This window comes from Urtica dioica, chromosome 11 (genome assembly GCF_054948205.1).
Source record: "Urtica dioica subsp. dioica isolate 48M chromosome 11, U.dioica_male_clone48M_v1_H2, whole genome shotgun sequence".
NCBI lineage: Eukaryota > Viridiplantae > Streptophyta > Magnoliopsida > Rosales > Urticaceae > Urtica > Urtica dioica.
Window position 1 is genome coordinate 23892965 of NC_142766.1, and position 15859 is coordinate 23908823.

At 43.9% G+C, this 15859-nt stretch overlaps 5 protein-coding genes across 9 annotated transcripts; 3 read left to right on the forward strand and 2 right to left on the reverse strand.

Moving 5' to 3' along the window:
- Nucleotides 1-1305: 1305 nt before the first annotated feature.
- On the forward strand, nucleotides 1306-3405 carry LOC149382738 (ENTH/VHS/GAT family protein). Of its 3 annotated transcripts, none has more exons than XM_089600781.1 (10): nucleotides 1306-1419; nucleotides 1527-1651; nucleotides 1739-1817; nucleotides 1879-1980; nucleotides 2057-2170; nucleotides 2245-2348; nucleotides 2428-2503; nucleotides 2562-2647; nucleotides 2720-2866; nucleotides 2938-3405. In XM_089600781.1, the coding sequence occupies exons 2-10, from the start codon at nucleotides 1551-1553 to the stop codon at nucleotides 3131-3133; spliced, it is 1005 nt and encodes a 334-aa protein (XP_089456907.1). In that variant the 5' UTR covers nucleotides 1306-1419; nucleotides 1527-1550; the 3' UTR covers nucleotides 3134-3405. The 3 variants fall into 3 exon arrangements, with proteins under 3 accessions (XP_089456907.1, XP_089456908.1, XP_089456906.1); XM_089600782.1 differs by having other exon boundaries at nucleotides 1415-1433; XM_089600780.1 differs by lacking the exon at nucleotides 1306-1419 and having other exon boundaries at nucleotides 1453-1651.
- A 253-nt stretch (nucleotides 3406-3658) lies between these two features.
- ABCD1 (peroxisomal ABC transporter 1) lies at nucleotides 3659-10142 on the reverse strand. 2 transcript variants are annotated; one of them, XM_089600773.1, is made up of 24 exons: nucleotides 9757-10142; nucleotides 9463-9682; nucleotides 9169-9393; nucleotides 8905-9102; nucleotides 8365-8819; nucleotides 8154-8292; nucleotides 8003-8081; nucleotides 7683-7921; nucleotides 7310-7614; nucleotides 7145-7235; nucleotides 6917-7078; nucleotides 6676-6775; nucleotides 6503-6611; nucleotides 6242-6332; nucleotides 5861-5985; nucleotides 5630-5779; nucleotides 5484-5556; nucleotides 4980-5319; nucleotides 4752-4895; nucleotides 4483-4680; nucleotides 4271-4416; nucleotides 4140-4192; nucleotides 3980-4058; nucleotides 3659-3913 (listed from the first exon to the last, which is right to left on the reverse strand). In XM_089600773.1, the coding sequence occupies exons 1-24, from the start codon at nucleotides 9816-9818 to the stop codon at nucleotides 3827-3829; spliced, it is 3870 nt and encodes a 1289-aa protein (XP_089456899.1). In that variant the 5' UTR covers nucleotides 9819-10142; the 3' UTR covers nucleotides 3659-3826. The 2 variants fall into 2 exon arrangements, with proteins under 2 accessions (XP_089456899.1, XP_089456898.1); XM_089600772.1 differs by having other exon boundaries at nucleotides 6917-7235.
- A 1813-nt stretch (nucleotides 10143-11955) lies between these two features.
- LOC149382740 (RING/U-box superfamily protein) lies at nucleotides 11956-15209 on the reverse strand. 2 transcript variants are annotated; one of them, XM_089600777.1, is made up of 15 exons: nucleotides 14863-15209; nucleotides 14651-14798; nucleotides 14469-14566; nucleotides 14217-14388; nucleotides 14033-14150; nucleotides 13880-13966; nucleotides 13722-13809; nucleotides 13545-13646; nucleotides 13379-13470; nucleotides 13236-13301; nucleotides 13064-13151; nucleotides 12939-12999; nucleotides 12801-12864; nucleotides 12602-12729; nucleotides 11956-12481 (listed from the first exon to the last, which is right to left on the reverse strand). In XM_089600777.1, the coding sequence occupies exons 1-14, from the start codon at nucleotides 14918-14920 to the stop codon at nucleotides 12604-12606; spliced, it is 1368 nt and encodes a 455-aa protein (XP_089456903.1). In that variant the 5' UTR covers nucleotides 14921-15209; the 3' UTR covers nucleotides 11956-12481; nucleotides 12602-12603. The 2 variants fall into 2 exon arrangements, with proteins under 2 accessions (XP_089456903.1, XP_089456902.1); XM_089600776.1 differs by lacking the exon at nucleotides 11956-12481 and having other exon boundaries at nucleotides 12535-12729; nucleotides 14863-15208.
- Nucleotides 12194-12500, forward strand: PDF2.5 (Scorpion toxin-like knottin superfamily protein). The gene is made up of 2 exons (XM_089600787.1): nucleotides 12194-12271; nucleotides 12334-12500. The coding sequence occupies exons 1-2, from the start codon at nucleotides 12199-12201 to the stop codon at nucleotides 12498-12500; spliced, it is 240 nt and encodes a 79-aa protein (XP_089456913.1). The 5' UTR covers nucleotides 12194-12198.
- Nucleotides 15173-15802, forward strand: LOC149382742 (uncharacterized). The gene has a single exon (XM_089600786.1). The coding sequence runs from the start codon at nucleotides 15201-15203 to the stop codon at nucleotides 15708-15710; it is 510 nt and encodes a 169-aa protein (XP_089456912.1). The 5' UTR covers nucleotides 15173-15200; the 3' UTR covers nucleotides 15711-15802.
- The last annotated feature ends 57 nt before the right edge of the window (nucleotides 15803-15859 follow it).

A 15859-nucleotide genomic window follows, 5' to 3' on the forward strand; every position in this document is an offset into this window, starting at 1 on the left:
AGGTATAATATCGATTATAATTTTGCCAAAAACGGAGCTAGAATGAATGAGAAATTGATGTGTGGAGTATGCTTTATGTCACATTGAGAATGGACGAACTGACTAATTCAGTCCAGCTCGATTGGACGAGGCGAGCTCAATTGGATGAGCTCGACTGGACGAGGCGAGCTCTACTAGACGAGCTCGACTGGACAAGCTCGACTGGACTTAGTGGCAAAGTCAGTTCGACTGGACGAGCTGGACTGGAAGAGCTCGACTGGTCTAAGTGTCGAAGTCATTGGACGAGCTGGACTGGAAGAGCTCGACTGGTCTAAGTGTCGAAGTCTCTCCAGCTCGACTGGACGAGCTCAACCGGACGAGCTCGACTGGACTTGATGACGAAGTCAGTTCGACTGGACGAGCTCGACTAGACGAGCTCGACCAGACGAAGAGACAAAGCGTACGTTTGAGACTTAAAGCCAACAGTTTGGATTCTTCAATCCAATGGTTCTTTGAGCATTAAGTATTCTTTATGGCTGTGTAATAATGCCATTAAGGCTGAAAACGTTTGACTGTTCATTTGGCCGTGAGTTCAAGACCGTGTATTAAATGGTTGCAATAACCTGCATGTAATTGCCTTTAAGGCTGGACAGTTTTGGAACCTCAAACAACTCAGCCTTGGCCTTTATATATTGAGGCTTGATTTTCTCATTCGAAAATACAGAAAATTCACAAGTGTTTTTACTGCTCCTCTCAGTTCCTTATCTCTCCCAGAAATTGTTTTTTCTTTTGTAGTCGGTGTTCAGTTCTGTTACAGGTTTAGTTCGTCGGGGAAGTTAGTTTGGTGCAACCTCTTCTCATTCCGCCGTTGTATATTGGGAGGTAAATTGCTCGTCGTTTTCGGCACCCACGGGGAGGGCAATTTTACTTTAAGGAGACCGTCGAACGGTCCTCGGCGTGGCTTCCTTTTGTTTGTATTCTTTATTCATAATAGTGTTGTGTTGTATTTCTTTTCCTTTTCTTCAAGCGGTCAGTTTTTTATTTTCCAGAAAAATAAATATTTTTCTAGTAATATATCTAACACTTCCTTCCAAATGTATTATCGGTTCAATAAGTAGAGTGTATTATCGGTTGCTTTCTAATACACGATGGTTGGCGACAGTTTGCGACTTAGAATAGAATAGAAGAGAGGGTCCGACTCCGACACAGAGAAAAATATTAAAGGTTGCAGCTAGTTTTGCGAGATTAAAAAAGAAACACTTTGTATATGTTACGAATATATTAGAGTACTGTATAATACCAAGGGAAGGGAATACAAATTTGAGGTACCCATAATTGTAGAGTAAAAAGAGGAAAGAGAAAAGATAATATCCCCTGCGGGTGTAGGGAGGCAGAGCAACGTGGCGCGAGGTGAGAGAGGGAGAAAAAGGAGCAGAGCGGGTGAGAGAATCATGGCATGTGTTGTCTTCCCTTTTTCCTCGCATTCACATTGCTGGGCTGTGTCTGTGTTGTTATGGTCTTTGTGTGAGCTGGGTTTGCTTTTTTAGGGTTTGTCCGTGTGAGGATCGACGATGGCGAGCGAGATGGTGAATTCCGCGACGAGTGAGAAACTGGCGGAAATGGATTGGGAAAAGAATATCGCCATCTGCGAATTAGTGGCTCGCGATCAAAGGTCATCATCTGAATATTGATCTCTGTTTGTGTTTCTCTGTGTATGTGATCCTTGATGAATGAACAAGTTATGGTTGTTGTTTGTCAGCCAATGTAAAGCAGTGGTGAAAGCCATAAAAAAGCGGCTGGGCAGCAAGCACGGCAACACCCAGCTGTATTCGGTTCTGGTGAGTATGCCAACACTCTCACTTGTCTTCTCATTTCTGATTTCTGATTTTTGATGCGCAGTTGCTGGAAATGCTTATAAACAACAACATCGGTGACCACGTTCACAGGCACGTCGTCGATTCCGGGATTCTTCCCATTCTCACTAAGATTGTCAAGAAAAAGGTACCAACCCCAATCCATCCACTCTTCACTCTCAGTAATTAGTTTTGATTAGTTAGCGTCTTTTGTTTGAATTCAGTCGGAGTTGGCGGTTCGGGAGCGCGTGTTTCTCCTTCTGGATGCCACACAGACGTCTCTGGGCGGTGCTTCTGGAAAGTTCCCGGAGTACTACGCTGCCTATTATGACTTGGTGGTCCGTATCACTCATTCCATTCCCCCCTAAAGCCCTAAATGAATCATCAAGTTTTGAAGAGATTTTGTTTGCAGAGTAGCGGAGTCAAGTTTCCGGAGAGGCCGCCTCCTGTGCAGGCAAAGCCGGAAGCACAAGAGAAAGCGAGCATTCAATCGAATGGCCAGCCACCCGAGTCAAGGTAAAGCTTGTAGCCATACATACATACATACATACATACATACATATCATCTCGCTTGATTCTTGTGTTTTGCACGCAGTATCATTCAAAAGGCCACCAACGTGTACGAAGTTTTGAAAGATGTTCTCGATGCCGTGGAGACTCAGCGTTCTCAGGTATATTCCAAATTCCAAGGGTTTGGGTCGTGTTGATTTTGATGAATGGGTGTTTTAGGGAGCAAAAGAGGAGTTCACGCTTGACCTTGTGGAGCAGTGCTCCTTCCAGAAGCAAAGGGTGATGCATCTCGTCATGGCATCGAGGTCTGTTTCTCCGACTTTGTAACCAAGCTCTGCCTCTTGTGAGCGACTCATCACCATTGCTCTTGCTCTCAGGGATGAAAAGGTGGTTTCTCGGGCAATCGAGCTCAACGATCAGCTGCAGAGGCTTCTTACTAGGCACGATGCTCTCCTCTCTGCCACTCCCGCTTGGGCAGAAGAAGCCGACGAGGAAGAGGAGGAGCCCGAACAGCTTTTCCGTAGGTCTGTCTCTCACTGCAATGTTGTGACTTGTGATTGGATTGCAAATAGTATTTAAACAAAAAACTGGTCAGGCTACGCAAGGGAAAAGCGTGTGCGAGGCCGGAGGACGAAGCGCCTGTCATTCATCGGCCGCTCATACGCCCGCTGTGCTTGGATGGCATTCCGCCCCCACCAGCAAAGCAAGTGGAGAGAGAGAAATTCTTTAAAGAAAACAAGGCACTCCACAGCAGAAATGCCAGCAGTTCTCGCAGTGACAGCAGCGACTAATTCCACATTTCATGCACTGCTTTTCTTTTTTTCCTTTGTTAACATGAGAATGAGTTTCTTATACGCGTCGCTTCTTCTTCTACTACTATTCTTCAGACTAATTATTTCCCACTCCCTCCCTTGCATATATGTAGGGACGGCTGTAAAGAATATCTATATTTTATTTATTTATTTATTAGTTGAGAGAGAGTGTGTGTGGGTCTTCCTTGTAAAGAAAGACTTGTTGTATACGTGACAATGGGTTTTAAATGGATTTAGTTTCTGAGCTACAAGTCACTGTCGACGAAGCCAAGCTTGACCCGTTACGTTGACTTTCTCTGTAATGTTGATCACAACTGGAGATTTTGACATCGTCATGGAGGAGGGGACTCTCAACTTGGTTTCTTCTTTCAAGTTTTTAGTCTCTAACCACCCAATTGAGCTTACCAATAACACAAATGCCGGCAAGAAAAATGACTCGGCTTTTTTTTTTTTTTTTTTTTTTTTTTTTTTTTTTTTTTTTTATATAAGGGGCTGATGAATATATATATAATTATGAAAAGAATTATTACAAGTTCAAAAAAGAGACACCTGTACTGTATGTACACAATAATGAAACTTGTAGACGATGCTAGTATTATTATTTATGCGGCCCGCCCCATCATGACTTGGTATTATTGGCTTTGTGTTTATTATTTATTTTATGAGAAAAAGTCACTGTCTGATTGATCGGAGCTGCCAGTTACCCTCGCCATCAATAAGCCGCAACTCCAGTGAATGAAACGGAATGAGAGCCGGTCGCTGAAAAGAAGAGCACACATTAGTTTGTGTTTGTGTTTGTGTTTGTAAATGGGGAAAGTGACATGCCTGTGACGATGTAATGACTGTAATGCCCATCTCCGCGGCCAGCCTGTAGAGATGCTCCTCCACGTCAACGCTTGTAGCACTGCACCAACAACACATGACCACATCATATCACTGCTTTCAACCAAACCAAACCAAACCAAACTCAAATGACGGTTCATACTTTGTACACTCGTCTAGGATCCCAAACTTGGGCTTGTGGAAGAACAACCGTGCCTGCTCAAACAATCAGACGAAACAAAACATGGTCACACAACGCTCATACTTAAACATCACCGCATTAGCTTTACGTACCATGCCCAATCTCTGCTGTTCTCCAAGAGACAGAATGTCCTCCCAATTTAAATTCGCATCCCAACCCTTTTCGTCTCTTTCCAACAGATAATTCAACCTCACGTTCTCTAGAATGCCTTTCAGCTGCCTCTCCAGAACGCTCTCGCCTGAATTGCACCGATAGTCGTTTAAAATACACTCAAATCAAGATCAGTGTTGAGCCCTGAGATTACCTTGTTCATTCAACGCCCTCGCTTCTGCTTCCTTTTGGGAGAGAGGGTATATGATTTGATCCCTAAGCGTTCCCAGGCACGTATACGGCCGCTGAGGAACATAGAACACAGCGCCATCTTCCGACAGACTCCCGCTCAGGACGGGCCAAAGGCCTCTCAGAACTCTGAAAACAGAGCTTTTCCCGCTTCCGTTCGGACCTAGAGACAAGAAGCGTATTTGTGAGATGTACAATCAGGCTATTCACGAATACAAGTGTTGAGAAGCAAACCGGTAACGAGCAGGCTCTGCCCCGGCACTATACGGCACGTCAATTGCCTGGCCAACAACTTCTGCCCGGGAGTCACGATATCAACATCCGAGAAGCTTATGGAATCCTCCGAGTACGTGTGCCTCCTTGACGTATCGCCGATCTCTGTCAACAACAAAAACCAATAACATGAAACGCTGCTACTTTGTAATGACTAAGGCAGAGAGAGACGAGACTTGCGGTGCTTACCAGACTGCGCAGCAGACAGAAGCTCTTCGAGTTCAAATATGCGGTTGATACCCCCTGAGAGTTCCATGAACTTCCTGTTGAGTTCTAGAATGTCACCGAAAGCAAGAAAGCTCTGAGACACGACAGAGGCCAAGAAGCGCAGTGCATGGGCGAGCTCGCCTTGGGTAGAGACCAGCGCCCGGTCTCCTCTGTGTTCCATCGCATATAGCAAGCTCAATCCCCACGTCACATTATGCGGAAGTTGCTTTGTTATGAAATCGTCCAGTATCCCAAACAGCCATTTCTTCTTCAAATGAATCAACGAATGGTCTAGAAGCTCTCTGAACTTTGTCTCAACCATCTGTTTAATATATTGATAAACCATTTAAATCAGAATGATACACAACACTCCAGGGGTAGAAACTTTTTCCCAACAAAATACATGTCTACTCATCCACATCTTATATTCTCAGGGGAATTATGTTTAAATAATCAACAGAAAAGATGGGGGGTTTCGTATCATACAGCTTTTTCTCGAGCACCACCTCCGAAGAAAGCAACGGATTCAGCATGAGTGCGCAGCCTTTCATGCATAAACCTAAATTTGGACAAACATGTCAAAAACCAGAGTCCAGTTTAGCAGCAGAGCCAATCTGAAGCAAATTTCTTACCTGAAGGTTCCTTCAAGCTGTTGTTCTCGACTTGCCAGATCACCGAATTCAGGGGTAACAGCCCTAAGAAAACCGAGCCCCAGTAACATGTAAGTGTACAATATGAGAACTCCTCTCCGACCTGTCAATAGCTTCATTCTCCAAGTGAACCTTCAGTTCACAGCACCGCTGAGAATTAGAAATGTGAATAATATATAACACAAGAAAATTAAACTAGTTCCAACAGCTCACCATAGAATGTCCACAGTAGGCTTTACCATTCCGGTAACGAGCCCTGATAAATCACTAGTTAATTTTTCCAAGTCATGAGTTATTCTTTGATCAGCATCCATACTTTTGTTTGACATGTTGAAGACCTACAAAATAAATAAATAAATAAAATCCTAGTACATCAATGGGCAGTATTATACGCCAAAAATGAAAAACAAAATAAATAAAGGGAAGTAGAGAAGAGCAGGGAAAGTAGCTGCTCTCGACTTGGAAACAATTCAAAATTATATCAACTACACGAGAAAATAAATCTATTGAAGAGTTTAGGCAAAACAATTCCTAAGAAAGCTTAAGCAAACAACGTAGAGGAAGATAATGATAACTATCTCCAATTTTAGGCACCTTGTAAAATGCATTATTTCGCAAATAGTTCTCTAACAAGTGGTTAGTCAAACGAATTCTCCATCCCAAAGCGAGTCTGGCCGTCAAGTGCCTGCAAAATATTCAAAAAGTTTCTTAAATCATGAAGTAGCCTCGGTCATTTATTCTTCTGATACGAAAGCCTAAAAACCCTAAGGACAGCCAAGAAGAAGCATATAAGACTTGAACATGGCAGAGAGAAAGCGGATAAACCTGAAATGAAGAGAGCAAGAGTAGGATTACCTCAAAGAAGGAGCAATGAAGGAAGATGCACCGCTCTGAAGAACACTTATACCAATCAATCGCATGAATGCAGCCTTGTCCTGCTCCAAAACGTATCTCACCGTGGTTCCTGTGACGACATTACAGCTTCTCAATACTTGCTTAATGCTTGCTTAAGAAGAGAAAATAAATACCATTCAGTGATGCGATGCGATCTGAAATCCACGTCCTTGCTACTACAAGAAAAGCAACCGCAACCAATTGTGCTCCTTGTTTATCAAACACGGTAGGAATCTGAAAGATTATTTAAGTCGAGGTAAAAAATAAGGATACTTGGGTTTCTCCTCATATGGGTAAGTCAGAATAAGAATTCATTACAGATAACACAAATTCAACTGGTAAAGCTGAAGATGAGCAAGATTAAGAGTGGGTCACCAGTATTCTGAACATGGCAGCTACTCGGATTGGCAATGGCCTCGGAGATCCATGGAGTAGCGGGAAAACTGGGGTGGGCGCAAGTTTCATATCCAACGATGGAGAAGAAGATATGATGTCTGCAACGTACGATTCTGTCTTTGAGATCGAGGACGCGGACCCCTGAGGAGATGCAGCCACACGATAAGTTTGCCACAAAACAACAAACGAGGATCTGAAACTAACTACCTTTCTATTAGAGGCAAACGCTCGCTTGACTACCATTGCATCGCTCTGGCGATCTGTCCCCAGAGGTGCATGAACGGGCGGCGAATCGTCCCTGTGAGTTTGAAGCAGCAAAGATTAATGATAAATATGGAGTAAGAGGATAAAGAAGCAGCGGCGGTGAGAAACCTCTTATATTGAACGCTCCAGCCTCCTTCGCCATCCAAGGAGAGGACGAGGTCGTGAAAGGCAACGAGGGCGGGGCGGTGCGAGATGGTGATGCACGAAGTTCCCATGGCTCCCACTTTGGCACAGAAGCGCTCTTCCATGTCAGTTGTGACGGCGCTGGTGCACTCGTCAAGAATCGCAAACTTGGGCTTGTGGTAGAACAGCCTCGCCATTCCCAACCTCTGCTGCTCCCCAAGCGACAGCTCGTCCCCCCAGTTGATCTCTTTCTCTGCCGGGTACCGCTCCAGCAGATACTCCAGGTCCACCTACCACCCACAAATCATATATTTCAGACCAAAAAGCCTCGCCAACAACAAAGCCACAACAAGCTTACGTTTCTCAACAGCTCCACCATGCCTTCGTGGGTCAGCGGCTCCGCTTCCTGGTCCTTGGTCAGCGGATAAATCAGCTGGTCCCTCAGTGTTCCTACAGCTGTATATGGCCGCTGTGGCACATAAAATATCTCCTTGTTCAGATCCGTCCCCACACCGGGTTTGGCTATGTGGCCTGACACCAGGGGCCACAGGCCTCCTAATACTCTGAACAGTGAGCTCTTCCCACTCCCATTTGGACCTTCCACAACATTAGTATAACCACTTTCATTTTTCGTACAAAATACAAGAAACTAGTTTCAGTTGGGTCTAAAACAAGTACCTGTGATCAAAAGATTGGATCCGGATTCAATTCTAAGCGTCAAATCGTCCACCAAGACGTTACCAGTTGGGGTCACAACCTGAAAGACCCAAACGCTATTAGAACGTAAATGCAATTTGATAAATAGATTGGCTATGGAGATTTTACACACCCGAACCCCAGCAAACTCGATGTAATCAGCTTCACTAAAGCAATTTCCACTCTGAGAATTTTTTATCAAAGAATTGTGGGTGCCAATATTGAGCTCTCTCGACACGGCCAGCAACTCGTGGATGCGGTCTGCATAACCGCTGAGATGGGGAAGAGAGAGAGAGAGTCATGAAAAGAAAGATTCTTGTGTAGGAAGGGAAGGGAAGTAGTACCTGAGACGGTTAAGCTTGCGTGCGCTTACGGAGAGCGTTCCGAGAGACTGGAAGAGAGAAATGATGACGCTGGTGTGGTATCGGAGGTTGCTGAGCATCTCGGCGCGGGCGAGAGTGGAGGTGTCGGGCCTGAGGTTGCCGGAGAAGAAAGGCTCGATGATGAGGATGACAGCCACGGTGGCGCCCAGGTACTTGAGCAGGAAGTCCTGAACCATGCCGAACCACCAGTGGTCGTGGTGGGCCACTCTGAGGTGGTCGACCAGGGACCGGAACTTGGCCTTGATGTGGGACTCCTCTCTGCTCTCTCCGCCGTAGAACGCGATGCTCTCTGCGTGCGTCCTCAGCCGCGACTGCACCTCCCGGTACTCCCCTTCCAGCTGCTGCTCCTTCGACATCAGCTTCCCAAACGACGGCGAAAACTTCCGTATCATCGTCCCCGCTCCCACCACGTACGCCTGAGTTCACCCACACCCCTATTATGTCAGTCGAGAGTCGAGAGTCAAGAGTCGAGACACACACACACACACACCGCTTACTCACCAATATCCACAAGACGTATTTAGGGCTGGCGTAGGAGCAGAGCCGCCAGGTGTACAGCAGCCCGTCCGTCACTGCAATCAGGTCATCGTGCACAATTTCGCTCAGCTCCGAGCAGAACTTGGGGATGTCGCTGGAGATCCTCTGTTCAGGGTTGGTGATGCGACCGTCTACGTGGGACAGTTTGTAATATGCCATGTTCTACGTGGGAAGAGAGATTAGTGAGTGATCAAAGAGAGAGAAAGAGAGAGAGAGATATATCTATACCTGAAAGTAATGAGAATGGATGAGCTTGGTGAGGATGTCGCGGAAGTGGAGGCTCAAGGTGCCGGTGACGTACTTGGAAGTGGAGTGAATGGCGGAGAGAAGAAAGCAGAGAAGAATGTTCTCCGAAATCAGCCGCAGAAACAATGGCGGCCGCCGCAGAAAAGCCGCTCGGAATAGAAAGCCCTGCACTTTGGCCAGCCTGTTGCTCAGAGAGGTTCGCAGCACCTGGGAGACACAACCGTCACTGAGACTCTGTTTTGCCGCTGAGCAAGTTAGTTAGGAAAGATGACTCACCACGATGCCGAGGAGGGCGAACAGGTCTCTGGCTCCAATCTTGCCCATCTGAGACAGCAGAATCGCCGCCAGCAGTTTCAGAGACTTCAAGCTCCCACCTTTCTTCGCCTCCGATTCTGCTCTGCCGTTGCACTGCCCCAACGCCTTCTCCGGCTTGCGCCGCCATCGAAGATACGCCGCCGTGCCGCCCGCCACCGCGATCCCCACCAATAAACTCTTCCTGTTTGTTGGTTCGTTTGTATTACGTAAACAGATAAAATAAAATAAATAAATAAAAGGGCGGTGAATGTAGACCTCCTTGTGGCCAGAATGGAGCGACCGTGCTCCGTTAAGTGCAGAAGTTGCCGGGAACCCATTGGCAATCTGTAACTGATAAGCTCTCTCTCCTTATTCGATAATTATATTAATCCATTGGATTGGAACCAAGCCCTAGCATGGAGGATCAAATTTTGTTAGATCCTGGGCTCATACGAAAACGCTGATTTCGGAAAATTGAGGTGACGTATACCAATATGATTCTGTGTTTGTTTGCTTGAGATTAGAGCCTCGAGAATCGCGACTTACTCGATTCTGTTTGATTCCCCCTTTCGTTTCCTAGCAATTTGTTTCTCTAAATTTACTTTGGACCAGCAAATCAATCGTCAACCCTATGCCATTAATTATTTTTTTAACTTACCACTAACTGTGATATTTATTAGTTCTGCTTCTGCTGCCAACAAAGTCGTGCTATCGTACCACAAAACTAGTTAATGAAATAACCGCAGACGTACGTAATGAGTAAGATTATCATACAAAATGCATTAAAATTTAAAGATTATGATGCAAATTTTGATATTTTCTTCAAAATTTCATAATTATAGAACAGTGATGATCTAGATAATTCTTATTTATAGATGCATATATATTTTTTAAATCATTCTCGAACCCTAATGTATATATTTTATGCATATTTTTAATATAATTGCTGAAATAACTAAGCGAATATAAAGATTTAAATATTTTATTATCAAATACTTTAATTCAAATACAATCTATACACTAACAAAATTAAAAATACTTCAATAAATCCACAATATTATATACGATTGAAATAAAAATAACAAAAATATCTATATATATATATATGAATATATATATATATATATATATATATATATATATGAAGTCATATATATATTTCAATGGGAAAATATTTAAAAATGTGTTAGAGGTAGAATACACTATTCACTTATGCAATGGTGAATTTTGTATATAAAAAAATGTGCATCATGGATTAGTATTTTATATAAGCTAAATCAATTTTAATCTTAAATTTTTATTTGAAGTTAATCTCGAGTAAAATATAAATAATAAAAATTATCAAAATGACATAGTTTGGTCACTCTACGAAATGGAAATGGCAATGATTCACTTACATTAATCATTAAAGAGGTGGGCCCACTCAAGTGGTCATCGTTAACAAAGAACGACACCCACGACACGTTTATCAGATCATGAGACATAAAGAGTTGTGACTATAGTCCCTTTATATATTTCTCGAAAAATAGAATATTAGAATTTGATCTTTCAAGACTCGGAGCAAAAATCGTTTAAATACTCGAAGTCTTAAAGTCACTACGTAAATATACATTCATTATTATCTCAATCTTTAAGTGAGATATAACTTCTTATAACTTATTGTGTTTATTTGACTTGTATATAAGCAAAGTTTAAATGACAGACTAGTGACTTGAGAGTTGGTGAAATGAGTTAGACGTGTTGGAGTTATGAGAATTAACTGATATGGAATTTATGAGCTAAACTGATGAACTTCAATGTAGATCATCTCATACTTTATTATTTTTACAGTGTGACTAAATAAGTCGAGATTGGTATTCCGTGAATGATTTTTATTGATTAAAGCATAGTGACATGATAGCTACATCACATTGACATTGTCTTTCTTATTTATAATATTCATTGTATTATAAATAATATTTATTTTCTTATTCGTAGTTAGTATACTGTTCGACTCGAATCTTATTGACGAAATTTGAGACTTTATTCGAAATTTTGTAACTATACGGCGAGATGCTTACCGTGTGAACAATTGTGTAACGAGAAACGATAATTAATTTATTATTTATGTCGAGTCTTATGCAAGACTAGCTTTTTAGAAATAAAGATCTAATTACGGGGCCTAATATATATCTTTTGAAATGAAGACAAAGTCCTACACCAAACAATTACTAGTCAACCTCTTTTATTAGTGATTAATATTAACTTAACCCATTCTTAAATCCTATTGTCAGATAATTGCAGGAAACATGAATATATAAAAAGAGGATTCAGAAAACAGGAGACATAAATAAGGTCGGCACGATGAGTGAAGAGTGATGTTACACCTAAAACAATGTATCTGCTCATCTCACGGCGTATACGACATTTGAAGAATACTATGTAAGGAGAAACAACAATCAATTTATTTTTGTTTATAAATTCTTATTATGTGAAGTTGAAAAGAAGACATGTTGATGGTTTGGTTTGGCTGTATATTAGACCGAGTGTGAAGAATTAAAGTGACAAATGTTATGAGAAATTGAAAATGTGGAAGTCAGTTGGTTTGTGTGCCGGACACGGGTGTCCATGTCCCGGGACACTTGCTGCCTTATTCTTCACAGCACACAACACATATGATATCATATATGAAATGTATATACTTATATGTATATGTATACGCATATCACATCAGTGGAGATGAAAATGGAGATGGAGAAGAAGAAGTGGGTTGGGGCTGTGTTGGTGCTCATCGTCCTGGTCTCGGCTTCCAGTGAGTCGTTAGTTGATCAGAAAAAAAGATTTGGTGAATTATAATATTGGTTGGTTGTGCAGATGGGGGAATGATGGTGGAAGGAAGGTTGTGCGAGTCGCAGAGTCACGGGTTCAAAGGTCTGTGCTTTAGCGACTCCAACTGCAGTCTCATCTGCCACCGCGAAGGCTTCACTGCTGGCAAATGCCGTGGCTTTCGTCGCCGTTGCTTCTGTACTCGTCATTGTTGATCATATCATCCAATGTACTCCACTCGATAATAAATAATAAATAATAAATAATAATAATAATGTGGTGTCGAAATGTCATATGGAGCGAGTGCAAAACAGACATTTAGGTGATAGAAGGCCTGGTGGGAGGGCAAACGTGGTTCCTTCTGCGGGCGTGTTGCTCGTTGTGGTGCTGCGTGCGACACGCATGTCCGTACCAGCAATCTTCTCTCCCCTCCAACGCCTCAACCTGCGTTCACATCTCACATCTTCATTCTTGTGTTATGAATAAACAAATAAATATATGTATAAACGGCTTACGTGTTTGGGAAGTGCGACCCGGAAGCAGTACAAGAGGAACGATACCAGCTTCTCATAGCACTCGCTGCATCATTGAAACTACAATCAATGCCAACACCACACATAGCAACAACAAGATCACAAATATTCATTACATACTTGCACACATGTGTCTCAGATGTTATGGTCTCCACGTGATTGAGTCCCAGCCCCGTTCGATCTGAAACCACCACCAAATTTAGCCACTAGCCTCCAATGCACAGACAAAAGAGAGTGTTGTGTACCTATCTCTCTCTTCTCCAGCTTTGTAACCCATTCTGCAACAACATCTTCCAATCTTCTCCCCATATCCCCTATGCATTTTGCTGTTATCTACATTTTTCAAATTTATATGTAGATATATCACTTGTCTAAAGAAAACTCGTCAACATCCAAAACACTAGTTGATAACCTTACATCCTGCTCGTGCCGATTCTTCTCGTGTGCCGAGAAGGGGATTCTAGTCACTATGCGTTCCGAGATCTGCACAGCCATTAGATTCCTTTTTTTATCAAACAAGTTTTGAGTCGTATGTAGTAAATACAGCAACAAAGACATACTGGTTTAAAAGTGTGGGGGCTGCACGTTGCATGTGAACCGACCCCTTGAGCGTGCCAATACGCACCACAAAACGCCCTGTCACATCCTATGCCTACAACCGCATCAAGTTTTAAATTAATAAACACAAGACACACAGATGAGGAAATCATTGAGAACGGTAGATACAGTGTTGTGGCAGGGGTGGGCGGGAGGGCATCATTCCTCCGCATGCTTGACATTGCAAATGTATGGTGTTTTCATTACAGCGGAAACCACCGAACTCCGCACCTGAAAACGCCAACGCCGATCATACATCATTTGGATCATGCAAGACATCGTCATAATCAAAATGTATGTTTTTACCACATTGAGGACACATGGCGTGACTCTCCTCGTCCGATTGGGAATGAGGCCTTTTCCGGCGCTGATTCCTATTCCCAGTCTTAATGACCTACACAATATCATATCATAGATGGGATCAGGGATAGGGTGAAGTGAAGTGATGTGATTAGAAAACTCACAAGGTTAGACTGTATGGATGCGGTGGCATCCAAGGTGGCAACTTCGTCGGAGGAGCGCATGAGAGAAGGGTCCGCATTCAGAATCTCCTACAGAAAGAAAATATTAGTAAATGAGAAGATGAATGGACAAGAGATATGTGTGTGTGAGAGTACGCGTGCAATGTTGTGGAGGAAGTGGTTTCTGCCGGCAAATTGGACGAGGGCGCGGCAGTGGGGGCAGAGGACGCGGCTGGAATGTGAGCGCCTCAGCCACTCCGAGAAGCAGCCGTTGCTGCGACAGTACATAATTCAGATATGATAGTGTGAAAATGGACAGAGGAGAAGAAGGGAGAGAGACCAGAAGTTGTGAAAGCAAGGGGCGAGAGTGACAGCGTCGTGCCACACGCTCAAGCAGATGCCGCATTTGGCCTCGTCAGCGTCCACCGCTATCCGCAATTGCTGACTAGGATGCTGATGAGGCCTCAGCCGCAGAGGCGGCGGCATCACTTTGAACCGGTACGTCACACCGCCTGAAACACACACACACAACCTCGGTTACGTCACATATTTTATATATACTGAATAGAAGAACGATGAGACTTAGGCTTGCGTTGGGAATGCGGAGCCGCAACAATCTCGGTTCCGCACCGCACCGCCCCTTCCTCTCCCTTCTCCACAACACCGCCGTCCACCACAATCACACTCCAACTGAACCACACACACACGCGCGTTAAGTCTAACGAAGCAACCACAAAGACACAATTACCAAATAGGTCTCTGACAAAGTCTAACCTCACGTTCTGGATTGTGGCCGATGACCTCTCCGAATTCCTTATGATTTTGCACCACTCCCTCTCAACTCCATCGTCCTCCGTCGCCGATTTCACCACCGTCTCATCCAACTTGATCTCAACATCACACAATTTCGAATCGATTGGAACTGCAGTGCAATCACAAAGCCTTTCAATACAGAAAAACAAAAAAGAAATGATATATTGGCGTACCCAGCTTTGCCCACGGCAAGGACGACACTGAACAAGAGCCCTCTGCCGCTTCCTCCATCTGCTCTACTTCCTCTTCCCAAAACCAAAAGCGTGCCTCCCAAGATTCTCCTTTACTCACCACGTTCTTCTCTCAATATCAAATATTTTTAATGCACTTTGTTGTTGTGACTTTGCTTCCCTCATTTACTCTCTCTCTCTCGCCTGCCTCTTTTCCCTTTTTATTTTTTAATTTTTTTTTGTATTTGTATTCCTTTAGTTCTCTAGTTAACTTATAATAAGAAACAAACAGGCCTTGGTTTGGGCTTTTGCGATGGGGTAAAGCCCATACGGTGTTTAGAATGTCGTGGAACTTGATATTGATCAGGAGAGGCAGGCGATTGGTGGAGAAAGTGGATTTGTTAAGAAGAAAAGAAAGGGAAATGGGGTCGGAAGGGGTGAAGAAGTCGTCAATGGAGGAGGAGACTCGACTGTTCGAGAAATTGGTGATGAGTGGCCTCCAACTCGACGCCGTCGAAAGCGGCCGCGTTGTGTGCTCCTTCCGAGTGCCCGATCGCCTTCTCAACTCCGGGAACTTCTTGCACGGCGGAGCCACCGCCACTCTGGTGGACCTCGTGGGCTCGGCGGTGGTCTACACGCTCGGGGCTCCCATGACCGGCGTCTCCGTCGAGATCAACGTCTCGTACCTGGACGCGGCCTTCCCCGGTGACGACATCGAGGTGGAGGCCAGGGCTTTGCGCGTCGGCAAGGCCATCGCCGTCGTCAGCGTCGAGCTTCGCAACAAGGCCACTGGCAAGCTCGTCGCCCAGGGCCGCCACACCAAGTTCTTGCCCGTCACCAGCAAAATGTAGACGATGATCTCGTGTCTTGGTTTGATTTTATATCTGATTCGATAAAGAACAAGTTATTGTGTGTTTTTTCATGATTTAGTCCGTTCCCTTCCCATTCCATTGTCACTATAGTGGATACTGATATTGTAGCAGTAAAGATTGATAAGAAA

Bases quoted from the DNA above. Each gene is read 5' to 3' on its own strand.
- LOC149382738 (XM_089600781.1), top strand. From the start codon at position 1,551: ATGGCGAGCGAGATGGTGAATTCCGCGACGAGTGAGAAACTGGCGGAA. The intron at 1,981-2,056 runs GTACCAACCCCA...GTTTGAATTCAG, and splicing joins CTAAGATTGTCAAGAAAAAG to TCGGAGTTGGCGGTTCGGGA. The intron at 2,171-2,244 runs GTCCGTATCACT...TTTTGTTTGCAG, and splicing joins CTGCCTATTATGACTTGGTG to AGTAGCGGAGTCAAGTTTCC.
- ABCD1 (XM_089600772.1), bottom strand. From the start codon at position 9,818: ATGGGTTCCCGGCAACTTCTGCACTTAACGGAGCACGGTCGCTCCATT. The intron at 6,776-6,916 runs GTGACCCACTCT...ATAATCTTTCAG, and splicing joins CTGCCATGTTCAGAATACTG to ATTCCTACCGTGTTTGATAA. The intron at 5,986-6,241 runs GTGCCTAAAATT...TTTATTTTGTAG, and splicing joins GAAATAATGCATTTTACAAG to GTCTTCAACATGTCAAACAA.
- PDF2.5 (XM_089600787.1), top strand. From the start codon at position 12,199: ATGAAAATGGAGATGGAGAAGAAGAAGTGGGTTGGGGCTGTGTTGGTG. The intron at 12,272-12,333 runs GTGAGTCGTTAG...TTGGTTGTGCAG, and splicing joins CGTCCTGGTCTCGGCTTCCA to ATGGGGGAATGATGGTGGAA.
- LOC149382740 (XM_089600777.1), bottom strand. From the start codon at position 14,920: ATGGAGGAAGCGGCAGAGGGCTCTTGTTCAGTGTCGTCCTTGCCGTGG. The intron at 13,810-13,879 runs GTGAGTTTTCTA...GATATTGTGTAG, and splicing joins CATCCATACAGTCTAACCTT to GTCATTAAGACTGGGAATAG. The intron at 12,730-12,800 runs GTAAGCCGTTTA...ATGTGAACGCAG, and splicing joins GGGTCGCACTTCCCAAACAC to GTTGAGGCGTTGGAGGGGAG.
- LOC149382742 (XM_089600786.1), top strand. From the start codon at position 15,201: ATGTCGTGGAACTTGATATTGATCAGGAGAGGCAGGCGATTGGTGGAG.